General features: G+C 56.2%; 2 protein-coding genes across 3 annotated transcripts in view; one reads left to right on the top strand and one right to left on the bottom strand.

Annotated features, from left to right (window-relative positions):
• Positions 1 to 6,020: 6,020 nt before the first annotated feature.
• On the bottom strand, positions 6,021 to 16,532 carry RIBC2 (RIB43A domain with coiled-coils 2). The gene is made up of 7 exons (XM_040991560.1): positions 16,413 to 16,532; positions 15,815 to 15,896; positions 11,923 to 12,267; positions 10,928 to 11,046; positions 8,300 to 8,527; positions 7,606 to 7,772; positions 6,021 to 6,099 (listed from the first exon to the last, which is right to left on the bottom strand). Exons 1-7 carry the CDS (start codon positions 16,524 to 16,526, stop codon positions 6,021 to 6,023), a joined length of 1,134 nt encoding a protein of 377 aa, XP_040847494.1. The 5' UTR covers positions 16,527 to 16,532.
• A 279-nt stretch (positions 16,533 to 16,811) lies between these two features.
• Positions 16,812 to 26,125, top strand: part of SMC1B (structural maintenance of chromosomes 1B) — a 44,980-nt gene continuing 35,666 nt past the window's right edge. For both annotated transcript variants that reach the window (XM_040991556.1, XM_040991555.1), the window contains exons 1-4: positions 16,812 to 16,920; positions 21,795 to 21,983; positions 22,924 to 23,036; positions 23,129 to 23,332. In XM_040991556.1, coding sequence (XP_040847490.1) covers positions 16,812 to 16,920; positions 21,795 to 21,983; positions 22,924 to 23,036; positions 23,129 to 23,332 — 615 coding nt within the window. The remainder of the gene's footprint in view (positions 16,921 to 21,794; positions 21,984 to 22,923; positions 23,037 to 23,128; positions 23,333 to 26,125) is intronic.

Below are 26,125 nucleotides of genomic sequence, written 5' to 3'. Positions count from 1 at the left end.
GCGGTGGACAATGCAGGGACGACGCGCAGAGCCAAACACAAGGGCGCTCTGACAGCTGCCACACAGCCACGTGAAAGGAGGCAACGCGTGGACTTCCTTCACTCCCTTTTCCCAGGCTTGCTTGGCTGCGAGGTCCAGGTCAAGGCCAGGGGAGACTCTTACACGCACCCGGCCCAGTGCCGGGGCTTCCCACCCTGGCCAGCTGGGCCCAGAGCTTGGTTTACAGCCCCTGAGCGAAGGCGGGGCTCCTTGCAGACAGCCTCACGTTGGCAGCCAGAGGCAGGGCGGCGCCCAGAGCCCCTTCCCACTTTCTGCCCTGCTCCCCATCCCCACCCCCAACCGCAGCTCCCTGCTGTTGTGGGCCCTGCACAGTACCCCTGCATATAGGCGCCAAGCTGTCCGGGCAGGGTGATGTCACACGCCTGTCCCTGCTCCCTGGTATCTCCCAGGGATGCTACCCAGGGAAGCCCAACCCCGCAGAGCCCTGCCTGCCTCTCCAGCAGGCCACACACAGAGCTGAGCTGCAGCCGCCTCCACAGGGAAGCCAGCCATGATTTCAGGCTGTGCTTGCATGCCTAGACTGTCGCGTCCCCCAGGCAGCTCCTCACTGGCCCATGGAGGTCCTGTAGGATCTAGCCCCTGGGTCTGTCGCCATGTCCCCCCGGTGCTCAAAGCCTGCTCATTGAGGAGCAGGCTCTGTCCCTCAGTTCATGCCACATTCATGTGCCGAGTCCTGCCTCAGGCCCTGGGGACAGCAGCAAAGCCAAGGCCTTGGCTTCCCAGCATAGGGGTCACAGTGCCAGGAAGGGCAGGTAGGAACAAGCATCTCAACACACCATGTGGCAGAGCGGACAGGTGCATCGATCGGCAATGGCAGACTGAGGCGGGGGAAGTGGGCCAACTTATGATTTCTGAAGTTGTCCCGGCAGGATTTAGAAAAATAACTTATTACCGAGAGAAGTAGAGGCGGGAAGATTGTTCATCCAGCGTTTCACTCTCCAAATGGTCACAACAGCTGGACCTGAGCCAACCCAAGGCTAGGAGCCAGCAAATTCTTCCAGGTCTCCCATGTGGATTCAGGGACCCAAGGGCTTGTACCAGCCTCTGCTGCTTTCCTGGAACATAAGCCCAGAACTGGATTGGCAGTGGAGCAGCTGGAACTCAAACTGGTATCTATATGGTATGCCGACACTTACAGGCACAAGGTTAACCAACTGAACAATTGCATTGACCCCGGAGGTTTGCCCAGCAGGTCAGAGAGAAAACTCATGAGGCCTGGACAGTTGGGAGAAAGGACACTGGCTGAAACAGGGGCAGAAGAGGCAGGCGGGAGGGACAGGCATACAGCAGAGACAGGAAAACAGTCACGATTAGACATCCCGTGGGACTGGCAGGTAGGCACTTGGAGAGGGCACCCTGAGTGGAGCCTGTGTTTGACACACTGAGAAGCTGCCACGGGCCAGTTCTGAGGTGCAATGATTCAACCGCTGTTGGCAGCACCAGCATCCTACACAAGGGCACTGGTTCAAGTCCTGGCTGCTCTGCTTCCAGTCCAGCTCCTGGGAAGGCTAGTGGAGGATGCACTGGCTCCCTGCCACCCAAGCAGGAGACCCAGATGGAGTTCCAGGCTCCAGCTGTGGCAACCGTGGAGGAAAGCCACACCTTTAGCTGGCCCCGAGACCCTGAGGAAGTCTACAACTGCCCACGCCTCAGCTGCCCTCATGTGGGGTATGACTCGGTACTACGGTCTCCGGGGAAGTTTCCACTTTGTTATTCTAAGATCTGAAAGTTCTCATTTATTTGAAAGGCAATGACAGAGAGAGGAACAGGAGAGAGATCTTCCATCCACTTGTCCACTCTCCACATGGCTGCACCAGCCGGGCGAGCTCCATCCACGTCTCCCACACGGACGGCAGGAGCCCTAGCCCTTGGACCATCTGCCACTGCCTTCCTGCGTCCATCAGCAGGGAGCTGGGTCAGCAGCAGGGCAGCAAGGATGGGAACCAGCACAATGAGATTCTGGCATGCAGAGCAGCGGTTGAACCTGCTCGGCCGCAAGGCTGACCCTGTGGTGCAGGTTCCGAAGATGGCATTCACTATGTCAGCATCACGCTGGACTCCTGGGCAGAGCTCCAAGTGCCACAAGCAGGTCATTCTGGACATGCGTACCGCAAGGCCAGTGCCCGCCTTGCCCATGCCTTACCCTCAGAGCCACAAGACCTTCCCCAGGCAAGATGGGGCCAGGATCGGGGTGCAGTGACCTCCATATACTAAGAATCACTGGGCCCGCATCTGACTTGGGAAAGGAGGAGACAGGGCCAGCTGTTGGATGAAGAGGCCATTTCCGGCCACTGGCCTGCCCAAGGACACTGAGTAACCTTGGGCGAGAGATGCAGTGGTGACGGCCTGGCCCCTGCAGGCCCCAGACCGACAAGGAATGTCCCATGGGACCTCCCGTCATCATGCTGTTTTGGGAGCCCAGCAAAGCGACCTCCAGGGAAAGTGAGTCGCACACAGCACAGCCTGAGGGACAGGAACGCCTGGCTGTGGGTGTGTCTTCCACTGCCTTTGGAAGGTCTGGACCCCATTGTTGTAAATCGTAGCAGTGTGGGCCTGGCTCTCTTCCCATCCAGAGAGATAATCGCCACCAGAGGCCCCCACATGCACACTGCAGGAGTGGAAACAGGGAGGGAGGGAGACGCACGCAGGCCTAGGAGAGCCATCCTGGTGCAGACCACCCCACACGTCAGAGCGCTGCCCGTGGTCCGTGGTAAAGAGTACTTCCCAGGCCTCTCATACAGGGGTCGGGGTCTGAGCATGCGCCTCGGTTCCCATAAGGTAGGTGCACCCTGGGAAGGCGGGGATATCAAGCTGGCTGGTAGCGAGGTAAGCCCTGCATGGCAGGCTGGTTCCAGGTCCCTCCACAGGAACTGCCTACAAATCCCAAATCAACAGTGTCGGACCTCCTGGCAGTGTGCTGACAGCAAAGCCTTGTAGAATGGTCCGAAGGAAAGAGACAGCCCTCCCCCTGGAGTTCAGGCAACTCCATCACCCACGGCTGCGTCTAGGCCTGTGGGTTCCCACTCCTCCTGGGAGTCCCAGCTGCTTCGCTTCTGCTTTAGCTTCCTGCTAATGGCCTGGGAGAGTAATGGAAGATGGGTGCTTAGGGCCCTGCACTGGAGACTTGGATGGAGCTCCTGGTTTCATACTGGGCCAGCTCTAACCATCGAGGCCATTTGGGGAGTGAATCATCTCTCTCTCCCTAATTCTGTCTTTCAAACAAAAGTAAATCACTTTTAAGCCACTTTTCCCAGTCTGGGCAGAGGGAGACATCTTAAGAGTAGCAAGCAAGAGGGCTATGAGCCTACGGGACAGGGCTATAGCAGATCATATGGAGGTGGGAGGCAAACAGACCATGCGGCTCTGGGCCCGGCTCCTGGCTTCCGGCGGCTTTGGCTCAACTCTGAACCCGAGGGAGACACATTCCACGTGGTTGATAAGACGCCCCCTTTGCAGGATGTATCTGGGGGACTAGGGAGGGCTGCTCCATGTTCTCCCAGCCTCCATCTGGCTCAGGGCTGATGCTCAGTCATGGAGCATGGGGCCGCTCCTGTCTGCACAGACTGTCCCGCACCCCACACCCCGAAGCCAGCAGCCGTCCTGCCGCGGTAGACCAGAGGCACAGAGCGGGAGAGGCTGAAGCGCCACCTGCTGTTGGCCATTGTGCTGGCTGCCCTGAACGGTTCTGTTGCTGAAGTGGGTGTGGCTGTGAACAATTCCATCTTATCCCCAAAAGAAGGCTCTGAGCCTCGGCAGACAGCCCCCATTGCAGGGCTGCAACAAATCCTGGCACTTTTCTTGTCTCACAGCCAGGTCTGTTCAGCCAGCTGGCTGGCCGAATCGGCCATTTGTTTCTTAAGTCTTTGCTTGTTTGATTTAAAGGTTTATTTTTATTGGACAGACAGATATACACAGAGAGGAGAGACAAAGATCTCCCATTTGCTGGTTCACTCCCCGAGTAGCTGCAACGGCCAGAGCTGAGCCAATCCCGTCCTTGACTGCTTTCCCAGGCCACCAGCAGGGAGCTGGATGGGAAGTGGAGCAGCCAGGACACGAACCTGTGTGAAAGGAGCTACTAATGTAAATGCAAGTGACTTTCTAGATAGAGACAGGCACACCGAGCTCCTACTGACTGGCTCATTCCCAAACGCCACAATGGCCAGGGCTGGGCCAGGTGGAGGCAGGGTGTCTGGAGCTCATCCGGGTCTCCCACGCGGGTTCAGGGTCCCACAGCTTTGGACTGCCCTCGACTGCTTTCCCAGGCCACCAGCAGAGAGCTGGGTGGGAAGTGGAGCAGCCAGGACACAAATCGGCACCCATATGGAATCTGAGAGCATGCAAAGCAAGGATTTTAGCAACTCAGCCATTATGCCAGGCCCATCTTTGAAAATTTTGATACAACTTCAGTGGGACCTAAACTGGAGTAAGGGAAGCAGAATCCCTTCCGAGTGCTGTCACTGTGTCAAGCCTCGGGCGATGGCGGCGAGCCAGGCCATGCCCCGGTCCCTGGCTCTGCCTCCCAATGGGGCTGGCCACAGAGCTGCTTGCACCCACTTTTCCTTGGCAGGAGCTGGTCACATCTGGCCAGGTGTGGCAGGTGTTCCTGCAGCCTGGGATGGGAGTCCTGTAGTGCTGATGGGCGCCAGCAGAGGGCGCGGCTCCCTCAAGTCGTGGAGTCCTTCAGCGGGCAGGGAGTGGACACTGAGCCCATGACTGCAGGCCTGTGGAATGCTAAGCGTCTGTTCCTGCGGTCTGCCTGTACAAGCCCTCCTCGCATTCTTCCGCCAGGGTCTGTAGCTCTCCACGGGACTGTGGGACAGCAAGGCACAGGGAGCGTGCCTGCTGCTCACCCCAGGAGCCCACACTACCTCCCATTCCACAGGGAGACACACGGTCCAGGCACCCCTCAGGAGGAGCCAGCCCTGCCCCTGCTGCCCTCCTGGGCCTCTGGCCTGCGATGCCTCCAGGTGTGCTGTGCTTAGTGAGGTTACCAGGGAAACGTGGCCCTGCCCACAGGCAGTACCTAGTCAGTGTCCATCCCCAAGGACTGCGGCTGCTCAGGACCCAAGGGCTGGACGGTGGCTTGAGCTGCAAGGCCCTGGGTGCTGCCAGGGTACCCTGGGGCTCCCTCCAGCCTAGCAGCTGGGCAGGGGGGCGCCCCTTGCCCAGGTAGACGGGCGCAGTCTGCTGTGCCTACAGCCGGGGGTCAGGGCACAGAGTCCAGAGAAACACTGCTTGGCCCGGGGGCCAGGTGGTGACTATCCTGGCCTGGGCAGCAGTGTAGGTGCTCTCAGTGCCAAGGGCTGCCCCAGGCCGAGGCCCAGGTTCAAGCTGGGTCAGGACCCAGAAAGGGGGCAGGGACCGGGACGCAACAGGGTGGGAGACGCAGTAGCAGCCTGGGCCAGGAGGTAGGAGCCCCAGTGGCCACGGGGGCAGGGGCCAGGCCCACGGCCCTGCTCAGGCTCTCACAAGGGGTGTGACGGAAGCACAGAGCCGCAGGTGCACAGGAGGCATGGGCTGCTGAGCAGGAGGGTGCAGTGGCCAAGGTTCACGCTGCGGGGTCCAGACCCCACTCCATCACTCCTGAGTGAGTGAGCAGAAACAGCACGATCTTGTGTGTCACTTGGCCTGCTGGGCACTCACCTGGGCAGTGTCGGGGGTGGCGTAGCTGCCTGGAACATCCGCAGCAAAGCTCTGCCCGCCTGCCGCACCTGGGGCCTTGGTCCCGAGGGTGGCCCCCAGCTGCAGCACCTTCTGGAATGGTCCTCAGCGGGGCCATGGCTACACCCTCCAGGACCCCACGGACCCCAGTTCAGCTCAGCTGCCTGACACCCAGGGGCAGCCCCAGCAGTGCCTGTGGGCATGGATGACAGCTGTGAGGGTGCCCGTCCAGGCCAGAGGTTGCATGTTTTTTATAAAGACACACAGCGTAAGGTTGCTATGTGTGAAGCAATCTGCCACTATCGGCTCCTTGTGTTAAACTGTGTGAAGTAGTCTTCCGTCGGTTGGTTTGTATAGACTTCATTCATCTGCTTTCTCCTAAAAAACAAAAGCAAAAAAAAAAAAAATCAGTACATCTGTGTACTTCCTAATTATTTCATTTTTTAAAGAAAAGCCACAAAGTTTTCATCAGGATTATCTCCAAGATATAGACTGCATTTTAAAGCTAACTCACTCAAAAAAAAAAAAAATAGGGGGCCCACACTGTGACCTGTGTGTCAGTGCTGGTTCGAGTCCCAGCTGCTCCACTTCCTGCTCCAGCTTCCTGCTAACACACCTGGAAGAGCCCAGAAAATAGGCCAACTCCTCGGACCCCAGGTACCCATGTGGGAAGCCTGGATGGAGCTCCAGGCACCTGATTCTGGCCAGGCCCAGCAGGAATAAACGGGAGTATTTCTCTCTCCCCTGTCTCCTCCCTGCCTATAAATCTGCTTTTTACCATCAGCAGGCATTCAGCTCAGTAGAGTTTTCCCAGAGGGCCGGGTCACTTCCCAATCAACCTGCAGCTTTAGTCATTTTGAGATTTTGCAGCTGGGACCCCCCCCACCCACCAGTTCACTCCCCAGATGCCCACAATGGCCGGGCCAAAGCTGGGAGACAGCCAGGAGCTGGATCTGAGTCTCCCGCACGGATGGCAGGAAGCCACTGGCTTGGGCCCTGACTGCTGGCTCCTAGGTCTGCATTACGGGAAGGACTTGGGGTGGAGTCAGAGCTGAGAAGGAAATCCAGGTGTTCCAATATGGAAACACAGATGTCCACCCATAATGGCAGGCCACCACTCGGCTGCCCACCCACCCCTCTAGGGGGTTTTAGATGGATCGAGGCCCATCCCAAAGCTAAGGCAGACTCAGCACTGAATCCACGGTGCTGCTTCTGAGGTCCTGCTGGCTTCACCCCACCTGCTCCCCCTGCCCCTTTCAGGGCCCGACATAAGTGACAGAAACTGGTGCGTCTGTGGCCAACATCTGCCTGGCAAAAGACGCTGTGGGTCCTTCTGCAGCTTAAGACAAGAGCTTGGGGATGGGGTTGAGGTGTGGTGTGTTAAGCTGAGATACCAGCATCCCCTATGGGTGCCTGAGTCCCAGCTTCCAGCCCAGCTCCTTGCTAATGCGCCTGGGGAAGCACAGTGCTGGGGCCCTTACACCCACATGGGACAACGGGACGGAGCTCCGGGTTCCTGGCTTTGGACCTGGTCGGCTCTGGCCACTTGGGGAGTGACCAGCGGATAACAGACGTCACTTTTTCTGTCATTATTTTTTTAGACAGCATGATAAGCAAATCTGTTAAACAGATGTAGTTTAAAGTCACAAGTTCACCTGCCTTTGGCGTTTTCCTGTGACTCGCACCCCAAGCTGCTCGAATGTCTGTGTGGACCCCACCATGACTAGGGGGACCCTTCCTGTGGTGGGCTCCCAGCACCATCTTCCTTTGGGGTCTCAGCCTTGAAGCCTCTTCCAGGAAGCCTCCTGGACTCCCCCAGGGTCCTGTGCGGGCTGGGGGCCGCCCCCGGGAGGTCTGTCTCTCCCTCCCCCACATCATGCTCACTGGGAATGTTGCTCCTGGGCCAGGCTGCGGTTACTACTGTCCAGGGCCCTGCGCAGGTGTCGTTGCTGCCGCTGCTGCTGCCGCTCCGACAACAGCGTGGCGCGGGCACCCTGGACCCTGCGCCGGTCCCAGTCCAGATCACGCTGGCGCTCTTCCTCCCGGAGCCTCTGCGCGGGGAGATGTCCCTCAGCAGCCCCTCTCCACGGCCTGAGAACCCCCACCTCCTCGGTGCGGCTCTGACCTGCCCGCCCTCCTTTTCCTCACACCCCGGTTCTGGCATTGCCACCGCTGACCCACCCACCCTGTTCCTGCCAGCTTGGGCTGGGGTGCTGGCCACCATGGCCTGGCCATCTCTGGCCCAGCCCAGCTCTCCACTCCCACCCCCATCCCAAGACCAGAGCCTGCCCAGCTGCCCCACTCCCTGAGCAGGGCAGTGTCCTGTCTCCAGCCCTGAAAGCGCCTCTGGGGTCTGCCTGGCTCGCTGCCCCCTTCCCCAGTGGCCTCTGCCCCTATAGGGCATCTCAGGCCCGACCCCTTCTTCAGGTCTGGCTATGGACCCCAACCCCAGTCTTGCCACCTCTCCTGCAAGTGGAAGGCTGCGTTGGGATTTTGTCTCAGCAGGGCAGAAAGCCCCTGTGGGGGCAGAGGGCATCAGGTGCCCGAGGGCAGCAGGCACCCGAGGGAGGGCAGGCACCAGCTTCTCCTGGACTTGCTGCTGCTGGGTCAGGCGTATCTCTTCCAGCTGTTCCCGGCTCATGCCCTTCCAGCGGTCAGGGACCACGCGGTGGGGCCCGAAGGAGCTGGCGGCCTGCTGCGGGTTCTCGCTCAGCAGATCCCCGCGCAGCAGGTGGGCGATCTCGGCCAGGTTGGCCTCTTGCTCTTGTTGCTTCTCTTGCCTTTTTCTTTCCGCTGACTCCAGGGCCTGGGGTGGGGGTGACATATTAGGGGCAGTATTGTCAATGACCTCAGGGCAGAGGGGAGTTCCCAGGCCCAGAGGGTCGGCTGCAGGTACTGAGGGGTGGGGACGGAAATCAAGGGACTGCTTGGAGAAGGGTCAGACTTAGGGCAGGCATGTGTGGCGCTCCCAGGGTCTCGCCTGGTTGAGCACCTGCAGATTCCCCAAGCCTTCACACTGATGTGCTGCCACCCTGGCTTAGGTCACCACCACTGGCCTTGCCCCTGACCCACAAGGGCAGGAGGGCTGCATGTCCCCCACACAGCCTGGGCTTCCATGAGCCATGAAGGACACACCAGAGTGAGTCATGACACCCGGGCTTAGAAATGGAGGGGACGCGTGGTCCTCAGTGGCCTGACGGCTTTGCCCACAGTCTCCAGGCCAGCCGAACTCATGGAGAAGTCACGGCTCAACTCCCTGGAGTGCTGGGGGACAGGCCTGGGCAGGGGGCTAACAGCAGTGAGGGACACCTGCATCCTATGCCAGGTGCCCGGGTTCAAGGCCCAGCGCGTGAGTGTGCTGCTCCAGTCTGGTTTCCTGCTCACATACACCCCGGGCGACAAGTCGCGGCTCAAGTCTTCAAATTCCTGCCACCCATGTGGGAGACCTAGGCTCCTGGTTTTGGCCTGGTCCTGCCCTGATGGTGTGTGTTTAGGGAGGTGGAAGGTTCTCAAATACTAGAAAAAAAAAAAAAAATTTAAATTAAAAAAAAAAAACTAACCCTCCATAGGAGTGGGGTGTGAGCTGTGGCAGTGACCACCCAGTTCCGGCTCACGGGACACCGGTCTGGGGCAACAGGTGGACAGAGCAGCCGGCGGGGTGCCAGCCCACCACAGGGGTCACACGGGGAGGCCGATCTGAGGGAGTCATGGAATATGTGTGCTCTCTCTCTGCTACTCAAATAACATTTTTAAAGATTTATTTTCATTGTACAGAGACAGGAGAGATGGACAGAAAAGGTCTTCCATCCACTGGTTCACTCCCCAAATGACAACGGCCAGAGCTGAACTGATCTGCAGCTGGGAGCCAGGAACCTCCTCCAGGTCTCCCATGTGGGTAAAGGGTCCCAAGAACTTGGGCAATCCCTCGCTGCTTTCTCAAAAAGCAGAGAGCTGGGTCAGAAGTGGAGTGGCCAGGATACAAACTGACACCCATATGGGACGCCAACTCGGCAGCTGGAAGATTAGCTTACCAAGCCGTTCAAATTTTTAAGAAAAGAATGCTGGGGCCACTGTTACAGTGTAATGGGTTAAGGGCTTATGCCTCTGGCACCCCACACGGGCACTGCTTCGTGTCTCCCGGCTGCTCCAGTTTCAATCCAGCTCCCTGCTAACAGCCTGGGCAAAGCTGCAGCGGATGGCCCAAGTGCCTAGGGCCTGGCCCAGATGGAGAGCCAGATGAAGCTGCTTGCTCAGGGCTTTAGCTGCCCCAGCCTTGGCTGCTACAGTCTCTGTCCTCCTCTCTCTACAACCCTGTTAAATAAATAAATCTCCAAAAAAAGCACACCAACAGCTATCACTCACCGAGTCCTCAGAATAAGCCTGGCAGTGATCACTGGTGACTGAGCGTAGAGTGGGGCTGCACCCGAGGCCCGCCCAGCATGCCCAGGGCTCCTGCTGGCTGCCCAGGCAGAGTGGGGGCCGGGTGGGCGCCAGGCGGGTGGTCAGGTCGCCCCCGGCCCTGCTCTCGGGGCCTGGGCTCAGCACGAACAAGAGGAAGGGAACAGGGCCTGCATCCCCGCCCCCCCGAGACACAGAGGGGAACACCAACTCCGCTTGAAGCTGCCGGGCTCTGCAGGCCTGGTGTGGCTGACCCAGGGGTCTCTCCCTGCGGCCACCATGTCACAGACAGTAAAGACTGCAACCGGGAGGGACTCATCCAGGCCAGTCGGAAGGACCTGCTCTGCACTCACCCAGGCAGACTGTGCCAGCCGCTGGCAATGCCCCTTGGATGGGAGGGGCAGTGCCAGCCGCTGGCAATGCCCCTTGGATGGGAGGGGCACCTTTTGCTGAGGAGGACAGCAACGCACCACCTCTCACGCTCCCTGAACTGGACTGAGGTGCCAGGAGTTATCTTTCAAGGACAGTTACAACAACATCTCAATCCAGCCGGGGAGAGAGCCCCCGACAACCAAGGGGCACCGTACCCCAGTGCAGAGCCCTCGGGAAGGGGCTGTCCACAGCACCCATGTGAGGGGGGGCAGGCAGAGGGGCTGCGCACACTGTAGCCGCTCCCCTAGGACATTACGGAAATGGACAGCTGGCCAAGCCCTGCCCCAGCACTGCCCCGTCCTGGGGTGGGGATGAGACAGGCCGGCGCTGGCGCAGACATGGCCCGTGCTCATCCACCCCTCCCACCATCCCGCACCTGGTTCCTGTTGAACTCCTCCACTGCCGTGCACACCGCCCGGTCGGTGGTCCTCTGCAGCTCCTGCAGGTGCTTGGCTGTCTCATCAAACTGCAGCCTTGTCTGTGTGTACAGATCCTCTGCAGGAAGAGGCACCACCCTCAGACCCAAGGCTGTGCAAGGGCCATGGCCGTGCGCCCGTCTGCCCCAACCGCATCCTCAGGAGGACCAGAGCAGCAATATGAGGACCTGCCCGGAGTGAGGGGCCGAGCGAGTGAGCCGGATTCCTTCCCGGGTGCTTGCCATCACCGCTGCGGATTGGTGATGCTTGCTGTGGTCCGGGACAGGTGCTGCCTTTGTCTCTAGTCTACCAGAAGGCAGCGACAATCCCGTAGCAGCGGGACGGTGGCAGGAGCCCAGGATGCCAGCTGGGGCTGGCAGGGCATGTGCTACCAGACTAGCTCTGACCTGAACATGGTATTAACATGGCCAACAGCAGGGTTGGGTTATTTGAGCCTTCTCCGGGGAAGGCCACAGGCTGCAGGGGAGCCAACGAACAAATGGCCGACCCGGGGGCTGAGCTTGGCCTGAAGGAGGATGCGCAGGGAGCGCCCGTGTGCCAAGCAGCCACGCCCTGGGGCAGAAGGAGCCTGCAAATGAGGCTGGGCAGCACCGGGACCATATGAGTGTGGTGTCCATGTACACCCAGGAGGAGCTGGTCCACCGTGTCACAAGCTCTTGAGAGGTCAAGGAAGACTAAAGGTGACCTGCGGGCAACACGGAGGGCACTGGGGGAGGGGAACAGGGGAGAGGGAGGACAGAAGGGGGCACCTGCCCGTCTGGGAGGAGGGCACTGACCATGGTGACCACTGAGGAACAGCCAGACAGGGAGTGTGGCCCAGGAGGGCAGGTCCCCGCAGCCCCCGCAGCTCGGCTGTTATTATCATAACCCCTTGGGGACTGGCCACCCGTGACGGGCTCCACGAGGGCAGAGGTGCCGCTGTCCAGTCCCTCACCTGCGGCCTTCTGGTCAGCTCGCACGTCCTCCCATTCCCTTTGCTGCTGCAAGGACCACTCCCTGTTCTGCTCCTCTTGGAACTTCTTCCTCACGGGGAAGTTCAAGTCCTCGCCCAGGAACTTCTGCATCCCCGAGATGGTGTTGCGGAGGTCGCTGTCCGACACCCGGGCCGGGAGCGCCTTCTGCAGGGCCAGCGGGTCGGACAGGTCGAACTCACGGCGAGTTTCGGGCCGCTGGCAGCTCTGCTGGAAGTCACTGATGGCCCTGCAGAGCGTCTTCCTGTCTCTCCTCTCCCGGTTCTCCAACATGCACAGGGTTTTGTCGTTTTGTTTCATCTCGGCAGCTGTAGGATCATGGCGCACTCGTGAGATTATGATTCAGGGAAAGTGTGGGTCTCGCAGGACTTTTCTAGGGGCTCTGTCAGGAGGGCATCTGGTCTACCTATGAAGACGCCTGCATTCCACAGTAACTGGGTTCGCAGCTGTGGCCCCGGCACCAGCTTCCTGCAAACGCACAGCCCAGGTGGTGACAGCTCAGCTGAATGGGCCCCTGCCACTCATGCTGGGGAGACCTGGATCGAATTCTAGGCTCCTGGCTTTGGTCCGGCCCACGCCCGGCTATGCAGGTATTCAGGAAGTGAACCAACAGATGGAAGATCTCTCTCAAAAGGATAAACATTAAAAACGTATTTTTTCATGAGTATTAAATGCAAATCTCAAAAAAAAGTAACTATTAGGAAAGGATCCCTGCCATGTAACACGAGTTCCTACAACGGACTCCACTTCAGATCTTGTTGATGTTAAATAGCGTTTTTGTAGGAAAAGCAGGGAGATGGGAAGAAAGGTTCCATCTTCAGGTTTTCAATGCCTGCAGCAACCAGGGCTGGGCCAGGCGGAAGCCAGGAGCCCCCGTGTCCCACACAGATGACAGGGACCCCAGGGCTGGGCCAGGCGGAAGCCAGGAGCCCCCGTGTCTCACACAGATGACAGGGACCCCAGGGCTGGGCCAGGTGGAAGGCAGGAGCCCCCGTGTCTCACACAGATGACAGGGACCCCAGGGCTGGGCCCGGCGGAAGGCAGGAGCCCCCGTGTCTCACACAGATGACAGGGACCCCAGGGCTGGGCCAGGTGGAAGGCAGGAGCCCCCGTGTCTCACACAGCTGACAGGGACCCCAGGGCTGGGCCAGGCGGAAGCCAGGAGCCCCCGTGTCTCACACAGCTGACAGGGACCCCAGGGCTGGGCCCGGCGGAAGCCAGGAGCCCCCGTGTCCCACACAGATGACAGGGACCCTGGGGGGGTGTTATCGCCTGCTGTGTCTCTGGAGCTTTGTTAGCAGGATGTGGGTATCTGAATCAGGCCTGCTGGCAAGAGACGCATGCATTTCTTAAAAGATGTATATATTTCTTAAGTAAAATACATATTTTATTTATTTGAAATACTAAGTGACAGAGAAAGAGAGAAAGAGACCCCGTCCATTGGCTTACACCCCAGATGACCCAGTGGCCGGGGCTGGCAGAGGCCACGAGCAGGAGCCAGGAGCTCCTCCAGGTCTCTCTTGGGCTTGGGCCATCTCCCAGTGCTTCAGCAGGAGCTGGGCTGCAAACAGAACAGCCGGGACTGGAACTGGCGCTATGAGATGGGGTGGTTGAGCTTACTGCCCCAACTGCCTGCCCCCTACACAAAAATATACGCCCAAAACCCAAACAATCCATCCCAGAAAATGGGCACACGGTAGGAAGAGGCCAATCAATAGACTCCCGATGGACGCTCAGCCCCGAAGGATGGGGGGCAGCCAGCACGTCGGGGGAGAAAAGACGTAACATGCTAAGCACAGCACACATCGGAGAGGACACGGAGAGATGAGACCTCACGCTCCCTGCTTCTGGGGTGTAACCTGGCAGCACCCCACAAAATCACAAACACCTCCTAACTCTCAGTGTGTTTGTCCCACACGCCATGGGAAACAGCACACAGCATCACGGCAAGACTCGCCATGTTAAAACGGGGGGACCTAGGCCAGCCGTGAGCAGGGGCGCCGGGGGAGACACACCGTGGGTAACTCATGCCAGAAACGCCACCCAACAATCCCGATGGACACCCTGTGTGAGGCTCCTGAGTTGTTCCAGAATATGTCGAGTGAAAAAAAAAAAATACAGCATAAAAGCACCTGTTTAATGGGCTACCTGCTATATCACGACTTAGAACAGAAAAAGCGGATTTCCATTGTCACGGCTACAGAATGTGTGAGAATGATCCCTGACATCAGAGAGCTAAGAGAGCTAAGGGGAGTGGGCGGTGTGGGGGTCTTCAGCCACACCCACCACGGCACTCCCCCAGGGCACGGATGCAGCTCATGCCCCCCAGGCCTTGTGGGGACCACTGGACACACTGCCTTTGTAAGCCTGGCTTACCAGACAACCAAGAGTTAAAATGTAAACATGTGGACAGGATGGAAGACACTCCTCACGCACTCCCCGGCCTCACCATCCGATCTCACCGCCCGGCCTCACCGCCCGGCCTCACCGCCCGGCCTACCACCCACTCACCGCACTGCCTCACCACCCGGACATCACCGCCGGCCCAGCCAACCTCACCGCCCGGCCTCACCGCCCGACATCACCGCCCGGCCTCACCGCCCGGCCTCACCACCCGGCCTCACCGCCCGACATCACCGCCCGGCCTCACCGCCCGACATCACCATCCGGGATTCAGGTCTACGAAAGGTCTTGAAGGAACTTCATGCAACGAGGATAATGACAAGGCTATACACAGGTCCAAACTTTCTGCACCAAAATAAACTTTTTTTAAATTTTCATTGCACATGAATTTGTTAACATGCCTTCGTATCTCCTTTTTCTAAGCAAATTTGAAAACATTTAAAAACCGACAGCCTACTGTGTGTCTCCTTTTCCTTATGTGCAAAATCTTGGGTGATGTGGCATAGCGGGCAAAGCTAGCATCCCATCTGGGCACTGGTTTGTGTCCCGCCTGCTCCACTTCCAATCCAGCTTCCTGCCAACGCACCTGGGGAAGCAGAGAAGGTGGCCCCAGTGCTTGGGCCCCTGCACCAACACGGGAGACAGGCTCCTAGCTGTCGGCTCTAGCCATTGAGGCAATCCAGGGATTCAACAGCAGATGAAAGATCTTTTCTATCTTTCCTTCTCTTTATAAATCTACCTTTCAAAAAAAATTTTTTTTCATGGCTTTAAAAAACTGAACTTTGAGAGCCTGGTGCAATAGCATAGCAGTTAAAGTCCTCGCCTTGAACATGACTGGGATCCCATATGGGCGCCGGTTCTAGTCCCGGTGGCCCCACTTCCCTTCCAGCTCCCTGCCTGTGGCCTGGGAAAGCAGTGGAGGACGGCCCAAAGCCTTGGGACCCTGCACCCATGTGGGAGACCTGGAAGAAGCTCCTCACGCCTGGCTTTCAATTGACTCAGCTCCAACCGTTGCGGCCACTGGGGGAGTGAACCATCGGACAGAAGATCTTCCTCTCTGTCTCTTCTCCTTTCTGTATATCTGCCTTTCCAATTAAGAAGAAGAAAAACCTGAACTTTGAACACTTGATGTAGTTGTTGGGTATACTAGGGGAATACCAAAGTCTGACGTGAGGCCTGCAGCAGTACCAGTCGGCCCCAGCCAGCTCAGGGCGTGAGCGCTGGCACGCACGTGTGGCCTGTGTGTTTACGGCCTTTTCTACAGAGCTTTTCAAGCCCAAAAGGAGCAGCACACATTCATCCTTAGGATACCTCGCCGACAGCAAGGAAGCAGAGTACAGCTGACAGGGAGACTTGGAGCAGGACAGAGTGGGCCGAGGCTGGACAGGGCACCGGCACGGAGGTGGGGGTGTGGGGTCTAGAGTCCGGGTGCCCACGTGCCCGGGCACTCACCCAGCATTTCATGCCGAGCCTTCTCGGTGGCTTCTCTCACCTTCTGGTCGTGCACCTGAATGTCCCAGGCTTCCGGGTCCCCCTGGCAACAGAAATCAGAGTGCAGGGATCAGAGCCAGACACCGCGGGACTTGACACACAGCATTGGCCCTGGGCCCTCTCAGGGCTGTGCTGGGGCATCTGGGAGGATAATCCCGCAGCAGACCTCCCAGCCTCCTCTCCTGGCCTTCCTGTCTCTTTTTGCTTCAGGCATTGCCTCCTCCAGGAAGCCTTCCCTGATCCTTTTCCCGCCCTCCACAGACAACACAGATTCCATTGCATTTTCGGGGGACCCCTTAAATACCTCCCCCGACCTTGGGACCAAGAGCCCTGCAATACCAAGGACCCCCCAGGCCTCTCCCCACTTCTCCTCACCACCTCTCCCCCCACAAGGCTTGCCACAAAGCAGGAAGGAGCCCCCAGCAGTGCTGAGCCTTAGGCTCCGAGAGAGCCGCGCTTCCCCGGGTCAGCTTGGCCGCCCCCTCCCTGCTCCTCCAGATGTCCAGGGCTCTCCCCCTCACCCTGGCGCTGACCCCCGTCCCACGTCCCACAGCCTCACCCCGATAAGCCTGTTTCTGGCGTTGAAGATCCGCCGCTGTCTGCACAGCTCGGCTTGCCGCCGCTGGGCCAGGCGGGCCTCCTGAGCCAGGTCCTCGGGCAGCACCACGTCCATGGCTCTGGAACCCCGACGGAAGAGAAGAGGAGGACTCGGCTCCAGGAAAGCAGCCTCAGAAAAGCGCGCCCGCGGGAACGAGTCCGCCCCGAGGGTCTCCGTCCGCCGTCCCGCCTCGGCCGACCGTTCCGGGACGTTCCCTCGGAAACGTCAACAACTCGGTTGCTAAGTGACGGCGCTGGCGGGTCGCGGCCTGCAGGCGTCTCGCGATACTTGGCGGCGCTTCCCGCTCTTTTCCCGCGGTGGCGCGCGAGGCGTCGGCGCGAAGGCCTCGAGGGCGCGGCCATGGGCCACCTGGAGCTGCTGCTCGTGGAGAACTTCAAGTCGTGGCGGGGCCGCCAGCTCATCGGCCCCTTCAAGAGGTTCACCTGCGTCATCGGCCCCAACGGCTCTGGTAACCGGGCAGCGAGTCGGGAACGCCCGGGCGCAGGCCGCCATTTCGCGAGAGGGGGCGTGAGGGGGCGTGAGGCGGCGGCGGCTGGCCCCCCAGCGACCCCAGGCCCGAGCGCCGCTCCGAACCCCCAGCCGGCGCCCCTCTCCTCACCCGCCCCACCTCAGCCCGGGACCCGTCCCCCAGCCCCCGCCCTGCTCCCCACCTCCTCACCCGTCCGCCTTCCCCACCCCCACCTCAGCCCCCGGGTCCCCCTCTTCGGTTCCTGTCCCCCAACCCCTGTCCTGCACCCCACCTCCTTGCCCCTCACCCCACCTCAGCGCCCTGGGCCCCCCACTTGGGCCCTTGGCTGCCCACCCTGCACCCCACCTCAGCGCCCTGGGCCCCCCTCCATTTCGGTTCCTGTCCCCCGGCCCGGCCCGTCCACCTCGCCCCTGCCGCCTCCTGGGGCGCTCCTCCCGGGGTGCGGGGAGCCCGCGGCCACACTGCGAGGGGCGGGTGACCCCCGTGTCCGCCCGCTCGCTCCCTGCTGCCCACGCTCCCTGCTCAAGTTCATACTCGTTTGCCGTGTTAAGGTTCTGGTCCAGGCGCCCTCCGAGTCGCCCTGGGTGCCCTGGGTGCCCGTGGGGCCACGCGTGGACACGCACACTACACACGCACCGCACACACACTGCACGCACACCGCACACGCACCGCACACGCTTCCTGGGCTTCCCCGGCTGTGTGCCCGAGGAACACCGCGTTTCTACTTGACATCTGTTTCGTTTGGTCTTCTAGACAGATATTACGCTGATATTTCCTTTTATACTTTAATTCAGTTGGTCCTTTTTAATTTCTTTGTTTTAATTTAAAAAGCAGGCGGAGGTGGAGGAGCTGGAGGCCCGGTCCACGGCGGGGCCTGGGCCGCAGCCAGGGAGCAGGGAGCCTGTGCCCGTGTGGGTGGCAGACCCAGGGGCTCCAGCCATCCCTGCCCCTCGTGGGTTAGCACGGCCCAGGAGCCGGGCGGCCGAGTCAGGATCCGCGGTGGCCATCGCAGCGGGCAGCCTGCTCCACGGGCAGATTTCTGTAATTGCCTTTTGTGGTTGCTGCAGCTCCAGCATCCCATACGGGTTCCAGTCCCAGTTGCTCCACTTCCTGTCCAGCTCCCTGCTAGTGAGCTTGGCAAGGTAGCAGAGGACGGCCCAGTGTGTGGGCCCCTGGATCCACAGGGGAGACCCGGGAAGCGCCTGGCTCCTGGCTTCGTCCTGGCCCAGCCTGGCTGTCGGCAACCATTTGGGGGTGGACCAGATGGATGATATATCAGTCTCTCTTTCTGTCTCTGTACATAAGTGAAAGTAAAATTTTGAAAAACAGCAATAATTTCCTATTTCCCAACCAAAACTGAGCACCTTCCCATGTTTTGGTTTGTGTAGTTGTGCGTGGAGGAAGATGTTCAGTGCGAATGTTTTCCGTCCTAGTGTATTTAGTGTTTCATATGTATGCATGTATTATATGGAGTGCTGAGGAAGCAGAATAAGACTTGTGTTAAGGCATAGGGAACATACATGCATGACATGCTCATTACCGTGGAGGGACAGACAGCGCTTTACAGAACATTTCAGCAAGGGGAGTAAGCCCCAGGACGGCTGAACAGGAGGGAGAGGCTGGGGAGGGGCCCGCAGGGACCGACCTGGAGCTGGGGTGCTGGGACTGGAGGCTGAGGTGCAGGAACCGACCTGGAGCTGGGGCGCTGGGCTGGAGGCTGAGGTGCAGGGAGGGTCTCTCCAGCTCCCAACACCAACCTGTGTCTGGCTTCGCTGGCCAGGCCCTGGTGATTGGCCTCTTCCACAACTCTTACCCCACTTGCTGGCCTCCTGGTCTTCTGTCCTTGAGGGCTGTCACCCGTTCCCACAGCTGCCACTGCCGTGCTTGTACCGCTGACTTTAGAATCCTCCGCTCTCCAGCTGTGGGTTGCTGTTTGCAGCAGACATGTAGAACCTGAAGTCGCTGATTTCCTCCTCTGCCTTTACTGAACAACAAGCTGGTCCTTTTTAGTCTTCACCAACTCAGTTAGGGCTGCCAGTTACTCTGTTGGGTTTTTTTAAATATAAATTTTGTTTTTAAATAATGATTATGATCAGGGTGGGAAGGATCGAGGTTTAGGGAAAATTGGGTGAATTCTTTGCTTCCAAATTTGCTATTCTTGTTCCTGGGAGAAGGGGAGAGACAAAGGAGGTGACCACTCCCAACTTCCCACACGTCCCAGCACCCAGGGATGAGGAACTGCCACATATAAACCAGTCTGAATGTGTGCTATTCCGACGGTTCTGTCCAGGTAGTTTGGATAGTTCTGGAATGCTGCGATTGTGCTAATCCGAGGATGGTGTCACCCTCCAGTGCCCAGTGGCTGCATTCATTGAGGTCTTTCTGCTGTCGTCGTTTGGACTAGTTGTCCAGTGCTGGCCTGCTGCAGCACCAAATGAGCTGCCATGTTCTACAGCAGGGCCTGTGTCCACTGCTCCACCTTTTTCATTAAGTAGGACATGTTCTTGTAGGCGCGTCCAAGTACCCAAGCCAGGTCCCAAGCCCCACCGGATCCCCCATCCCTGGGGCTCATGGACCCAACACCCACCTAGAAGGTGGGCCTCCGACCCCGCGCCAGGAGACCTAAGCCCACTGGAGACCCACCCCCCGGGTTCCCAAAACCAACGCCTACCTTTTAGGGGCCCCAGGATCTGGGCCAAGCGACCCGAACCCCTCATTTCCCTGTCCCAGGGCTCAGGAGCCCAGCCCCCACCACACAGGTTACTCTTTTTTTTTTTTCTTCAGACCAAAACCTGTAATTTTTGATTCTTTTTATTTAAATTTGGATTTATTTTCATTTCATTCAGAAGGTAGGAGATACAAATTGCCCATCTGTAGATTCATACCCCAAATGCAGACAGATAGCCAGGAGTGGACCAGGCCAAAGCCAGGAGCCTGGACTCGCCTCTGGGTGACCAACACCTGAGCCGCCTGGTGCCACCTCCAAGGCTGCCTGTTAGCAGGAAGCTGGATCAGAAGGCAGAGCGGGCACTGGCGGGGGCGTGGGGTGTCAGTGGTGGCTTCCCTGTGTCAGATGCCCACCCTTTCTGGTCTGTACCCTATTTGCTCACCCAGCCATGTTTGTCTGATGCTCAGTGCTGTGACACTGGAACTGTTGGAACCCTGGCATCAGCTCTTACCATAACCTACCCTGTGTGTCTGCCCGGCTCTTATCTGTCTCTCAAGTGTTTTTCAGACAGACTAAGTGCTAAATATCTACTATGCTGGTTTAAAGCTCTCCATAGGCTTCCCCTGGGACGTGGAATAAAATCCCTGTTTTTTACTGTCACCCCCCCCAAAGGCCCTTCTGACACCCTTCTCCCCCACATTGTTCCTTCCAGGTCCTAGTTAGCCTTTTTCTAGACCTCTGGCCTAGGCCGCCGCCACCAGCCTGCCTGGCACCCGAGGGGGCTGCCTTCGCCCTTGCTCACGTGTCAGCCAGGACGTCGGCAGTCACTCCATTCTGCTCCCTTGGTCACTCCTCCCTGTCTTCGCACTGCACGTCAGACTCCCCGTTTCTACTGGGATTATTGCAGTGGCTTTTCAGCGGAATGCTCAACCTTCCTTCTCACCCCTAAAACTAAATCCATGCGCTAGACTACTGCTGGCTGAGACTCATTTTTATTTACTCTTGCAAGGAGGAACTTTTTCGTTTTCTGGGTAGGAAAAGACATACAAAGTTTGTTATTTAATCCCATCTGAACAGCATGATTTTCAGGTGATATTTTCCCTTACATTTTTCTAATTTTGTACTTTGCTTGGTCTACTGTTCTAAACAAAAAGCAACTCATTTTAAAATTTTGGATGTCCACAATGAATTTCTAAAAGAAATAATCTTGTTATTACAAAAGCTTTATGCAGTATGAAAAGTTAGAATTTAAAAAGTAAAAACATATTCCAAAACTTGTAACTATTCTGAAAAGCTGCGATGTCTGTATAGTTTCTTTGTAAGATGGAGAGATGGGGCCCGGTGTGGTAGCTTAGCGGCTAGAGTCCTCGCCTTGAAGGCACCAGGATCCCATATGGGCACAGGTTCTAATCCCGGCAGCCCAGCTTCCCATCCAACTCCCTGCTTGTGGCCTGGGAAAGCAGTCGAGGACGGTCCAAAGCTTTGGGACCCTGCAGCTATGTGGGAGACCCGGAGGAAGCTCCTGGTACCTGGCTTCGGATTGGATCAGCTCCAGCTGTTGCCACCGCTTGGGGAGTGAATCAACAGACGGAAAATCTTTCTCTGTGTCTCCCCTCCTCTCTGCATATCTGCCTTTCCAGTAACAATAAATAAATCTTTAAAAAAAAAAAAAGGTGGAGAGATGGGTTTTCCATATCCCAGTTTACCCCTCATGACCACAGTGGCCAGAGCTGAGCCAATCCAAACCAGGGAACAGTAGCTTCTTCCGGGTCTCCCATGTGGGTGCAGGGATCCAAGGACCTCGGCCGTCCTCCACTGCTTTCCTAGGCTGTAAGCAGGGAGCTGGATTGGAAGTGGAGCAGCCGGGACTCGAGTTACCGTCCTTGTCAGATGCCACTGCCACAGGTAGTGGCTCTACCCACACATCACAATGCTGGTCTTGGTGAACCATTCTTTTATAAGTATATGTTTATTTTCATCCACTAAAACTGCAGACACACACATTTTGCGTGATGTTGGCCTTACTGCAAGCAGGAGTCACCAACCCGGAAATGCTCAGGCCCTCCCTTGGGGTGGGCTGTCTGGACACGGGCATTGCTGTGTTTTGTGTGTTGCTGGCCTGAGTGGGCTCTGGGAAAGCCGTTGGCATGAGGGATGAGTGACTCTGATCTCTTCCGTTTGCCAGGAAAGTCTAATGTGATGGATGCACTCAGTTTTGTAATGGGAGAGAAGACGGCTAATTTAAGAGTGAAGAATATTCAGGAACTTATTCACGGAGCGCATATCGGAAGGCCCGTTTCTTCTTCAGCCAGTGTGAAAATTGTGTATGTGGAGGCAGGTGGGGAAGAGAAGACGTTTGCGAGGATTATTCGAGGTATTTGGAGCAGCTTTTGTTTTTCTCTGAGTTTGATTTTCAGTCCAAGTCAGGCTGTCTGTTCTCTTTTTGAAGAGTACAGCTTATTATTCCACTAGCTCTTTTCTTTTATCTTGGATAGCAAATCTCATGGGAAAGTAGTAAGAACCTGTTGGATCCATCCTTTAGATCCCGCTGCTGCCGGCGCTTGTGCTCGGGGCGCTGCGTTGGGATCAGGTAGGCTTCCCCGGGACAGCCGGGCGCTCTGCCTTCTGAGCGAGCCCCGGTGCGCTGCGGCTGGGGACAGCCTAACGCTGAAAAGCAACTTGCGTGAAGTGTCTGAATTTGTATTACATGGTTTAGTCCTGAATGTTCTGTTTCCTGAGTAAGATTGAAAGTTGTTTATATATATTTTGTTTACCCTATGCTAGAATTTTTGGAAGATATGTGAAAAGTTGCTTTGTGCTCTGTTTTTACTGTTTTCTTTCTGATCCATTAAAATGTTTGTAATGTATAGTGTCTTATTAACTGTGCCAAGTTCAAACATAGATCATTTTAGAAATATACTTGTATCTTAATGTATAATTTATAAATATTTTACATTTTATCACTGCATGTATTGACTAGTTTTCCCACTGTCTTTGGATTAAACCTCAAAAATCTCCATCTGAGTTTCATTGCCCACCTATTTTTGCCTTGTATAAAAATCTCTATGCCCGTTGCCCGGCTCCCGCTGCCCCCACAGCAGCCAGCTGCCCACTGCCTGGCTCCTGCTGCCCCCACTGCCCCCACAGCAGCCAGCTGCCAACTGCCCCCACAGCAGCCAGCCACCCACTGCCTGGCTCCCGCTGCCCCCAAAGCAGCCAGCTGCCCACTGCCCGGTTCCTGCTGCCTCCACAGTAGTTACTGAGGGACAGCTGACAGTTGGTTCCTTTTAACATTCTGCGTCCTTTTGTTTTAGGGGGATGTTCAGAGTTCCGTTTCAATGATAGTCCCGTGAGTCGCTCTGCTTACTTGGCGGAGTTGGAAAAGATTGGCATTGTGGTCAAGGCACAAAATTGTCTTGTTTTTCAGGTAAGTGGCTGTAGTTTAGTTTATTTGGTTCGTAGTTTTGAAAATACATCTCTACATTTTTGTATTTTGATGTGCTTTATTGTTTTTAAAAGGGAACTGTAGAGTCAATTTCAATGAAAAAACCCAAAGAACGAACTCATTTTTTTGAGGAAATCAGCACTTCAGGGGAGCTGATCGGGGAATATGAGGAAAAGAAAAGAAAGTTGCAAAAAGCTGAAGAGGATGCACAGTTTAATTTTAATAAGAAAAAAAATGTAGCTGCTGAGCGCAAACATGCAAAGCTGGAGAAAGAAGAGGTAAGGAGGGCGTCTGTTAACATAGAAACTTCCTGACGTTGGAATTGGTAGCTGCTGCCTGGAGCTGCCAGGCTTCTCTCGGGGGTAATTCGGGGGCGACTGGTGCTGACTGTGCCTGTGGCACCGGCATCCCTTGTGGGTGCTGGTTCATGTCCTGGCTGTTCCGTTCTGGATCCAGCTCCCTGCTTAGGGCCTGAGAAAGCAGCAGGGGATAGTACAAGCACTTGGAACCCTGCACCCACATGGGAGACCCAGAGGAAGCTCCTGGCTCCTGGCTTCTGTTCAGCTCCGCTCCGACCATTGTGAGCATTTGGGGAATGAACCACAGATGAAACATCTTTCTGTCTCACCTTCTCTCTGTAACTGCCTTTGAAGTAAAAATAAAATCGATCTTCAAAAAAGGTGACATTTCTCATCTCTCTTCCACTTTTATAGTTTTCTTCCCAAATGGGCGGGCATAGTTAACTATGAGAAAATGGCAGGTCTCCCCAACTGAAAACAAGCCAGAAGGGTGTTTAGGACCTGCCAGAGATGCTCCACTGTGACATCCTGACCCTCTCACTGCTTCGAAAATGGGGGTGCTCATGTGACTTACAGCAGTAGTTATTGGGGTTGCAATGAAAACTTAAGGTTTTAAAAACAATTTAATGATCCATATGAAATGGTGATTAAATTCATTAGAATCAACATAAGCAACATTGCAATGAAAAATAACTGCATTATCCAGAAATGAGCATTTATCCCAGCTTTTAAGACACCCTTATCCCAAATCCCAACACCTGGGTCCAGCTCCAGGCGGCTACTACGGCTTCCTGCAGATGTTTCTCCAGCAGCCAGGTTCCTCTCGGCCAGTTTGGAGCACCTAGTTGTGTCTGCAGCGCATGTCTGTGGTTACAGCCATTGTAGGCACTTGAGGAGTAAACTGGCAGATGAAAGCTGACTCTCAGAAAGATTTTTTAAAAGAAAAATAATCATTTTCCATACCAAATTAATCAGAGGAGTAAAGCAGTGTGCATTTTTCATAATTCTGCTCAACGTCTGGCTCGGGGAGGTCGTGGATTCCTGTGACTGCTTCCTTGTTGAACCAGGCTTCAGCTCAGGCTCTCGTGTCCTCAGTGCAGTGTCAGCACACCTGCAGGAACTCGCACTAAGGGCTTGGGGGCTCCTGCAAGGCCAAGGCCATACTCTATGGCGAATGTCCTAGTGGAGTGTGGTGTGGTAGGTGCTTTGAGAGAGCCCGTTGTTCCCAATGCAATGCTTCTGATTGCCCTGGAGTCACTTTACCAACCTTACCCAGTCTAACTTCCTCTGTGCACTGAGCACGCTGAGCTCTCTGCTGTCCTAGGGCTTTAATAATTCTGTCTAGAAAATGGTGCCTAGATTTTCATGGCTGGACCTGCGCAAGGGCTTTTGGGGGGGGGGGTTTGTTTGTTTACTTTTTGTTTTCTTAATATCACAAAGTTTATTTTTTTAAAAAATTAACACGAAAATATGCATGACTCAACATTTACATCATAGCAAAATAGGTCCTTTTGGAGAGGGCGCCTGGGTTCCTTTGCCAAACACTCATACTCATCCCAAGACTTCTAACATGATGATATCACTTCCTCATATTCCTTCATTCCAGAATTGTCCTGCTGCCTGCTGTTTGCCGTCTAGCACAGGATTCATAAAGGGGTCTCTGTTTCCTGGACATCTCGGCCACCGTTTAGTTTTAATGACAACTTGTTGTCAACTTTTTTGACTCGGGAGGGTGAGCTTTGCTTCTGGTCTCAGCTCGGGGCATGCACAGTCCTGATTTTTGTTTAAGCCTCTGGCAGGCGTTTGTGTCCACAACCTCAGCCTAAATTAGCATCCTCGTGCTGTCATATTATTCTACTTTACTTTAACACACATTTCTGTGTGAAATTATCTTGGTATTTGTTCATTTTTTTTCTGACCCTTGCCCTGCCCCATTAGGCAGATTCCTACTTTATCAGCAACAGGGATGGTCTGCCTTGTTCTCTTCCACATTGCCAGCTCGTAAAACAGAGCCTGACACAGGGTCAGCAGCAAGTAGATGTAAATAAAGAATGTCTCCCTTGCTGGTGAAGTTCCTCTTGTCTGCAGAGTCCTAGGTGTGTTCCTGTCTCCTTAGCTTTGCAGCCGGGAAGGCTGTAGTTGTCACTGTATTGAAGTAGTTTATAAAATACTCCAGGGGCCAATGTTGTGGGGGACCTGGCTGTTGTTGCTTACAGCACTGGCATCCCATGTCGGAGGGTCAGTTCAAACCCTGGCTGCTCTGCTCCAAGTCCAGCTCCCTGCTGCTGTGCCTGGGGAAGCACTGGGAGGTGGTGCATGTGCTTAGGCCCGGAACACCTGCCTGGGAGACCCAGCTGAGCCCCGGCTCCTGGCTTCAGCCTGGCCAGCTTCGGCTTGCAGCTGTTACGAGACAATCAGTAGGACTTAAGGATTCCGTGTGGACGGATTTCTTAACCTTTCCTTGTAATGTCCTTGGAACACTGCGTTGGTCAGTATCGGTCCTCTTGAGGCAGCCCATTGCTTTACGTCTTTATTGATAGTACAGGAATTAGGGAAGTTCTTCCCTGTCGGTAGGAAATACTTGGTGTAGCAGGAATGTTGCCTGATATGCCCAAGGTTAAAGTTGCTAAGCATTGAGTCAGGCCGCGCTCTTCATCTTGCAGAGAAGGAAACGGGTCAGAATGTTAGTGGGCTGGCCAAACTCAGGTCAAAACAGAAACAGGGTTAGGTTAGCAATGCTACTTCATTGTACCAGCATATCAACATCATAAA

This window comes from Ochotona curzoniae, unplaced genomic scaffold, assembly GCF_017591425.1.
Source record: "Ochotona curzoniae isolate NIBS_2020 unplaced genomic scaffold, NIBS_Ocur_1.0 contig_1014, whole genome shotgun sequence".
NCBI classification, from domain to species: Eukaryota; Metazoa; Chordata; class Mammalia; order Lagomorpha; family Ochotonidae; genus Ochotona; species Ochotona curzoniae.
This window is presented reverse-complemented; position numbering and strand designations above follow the sequence as displayed.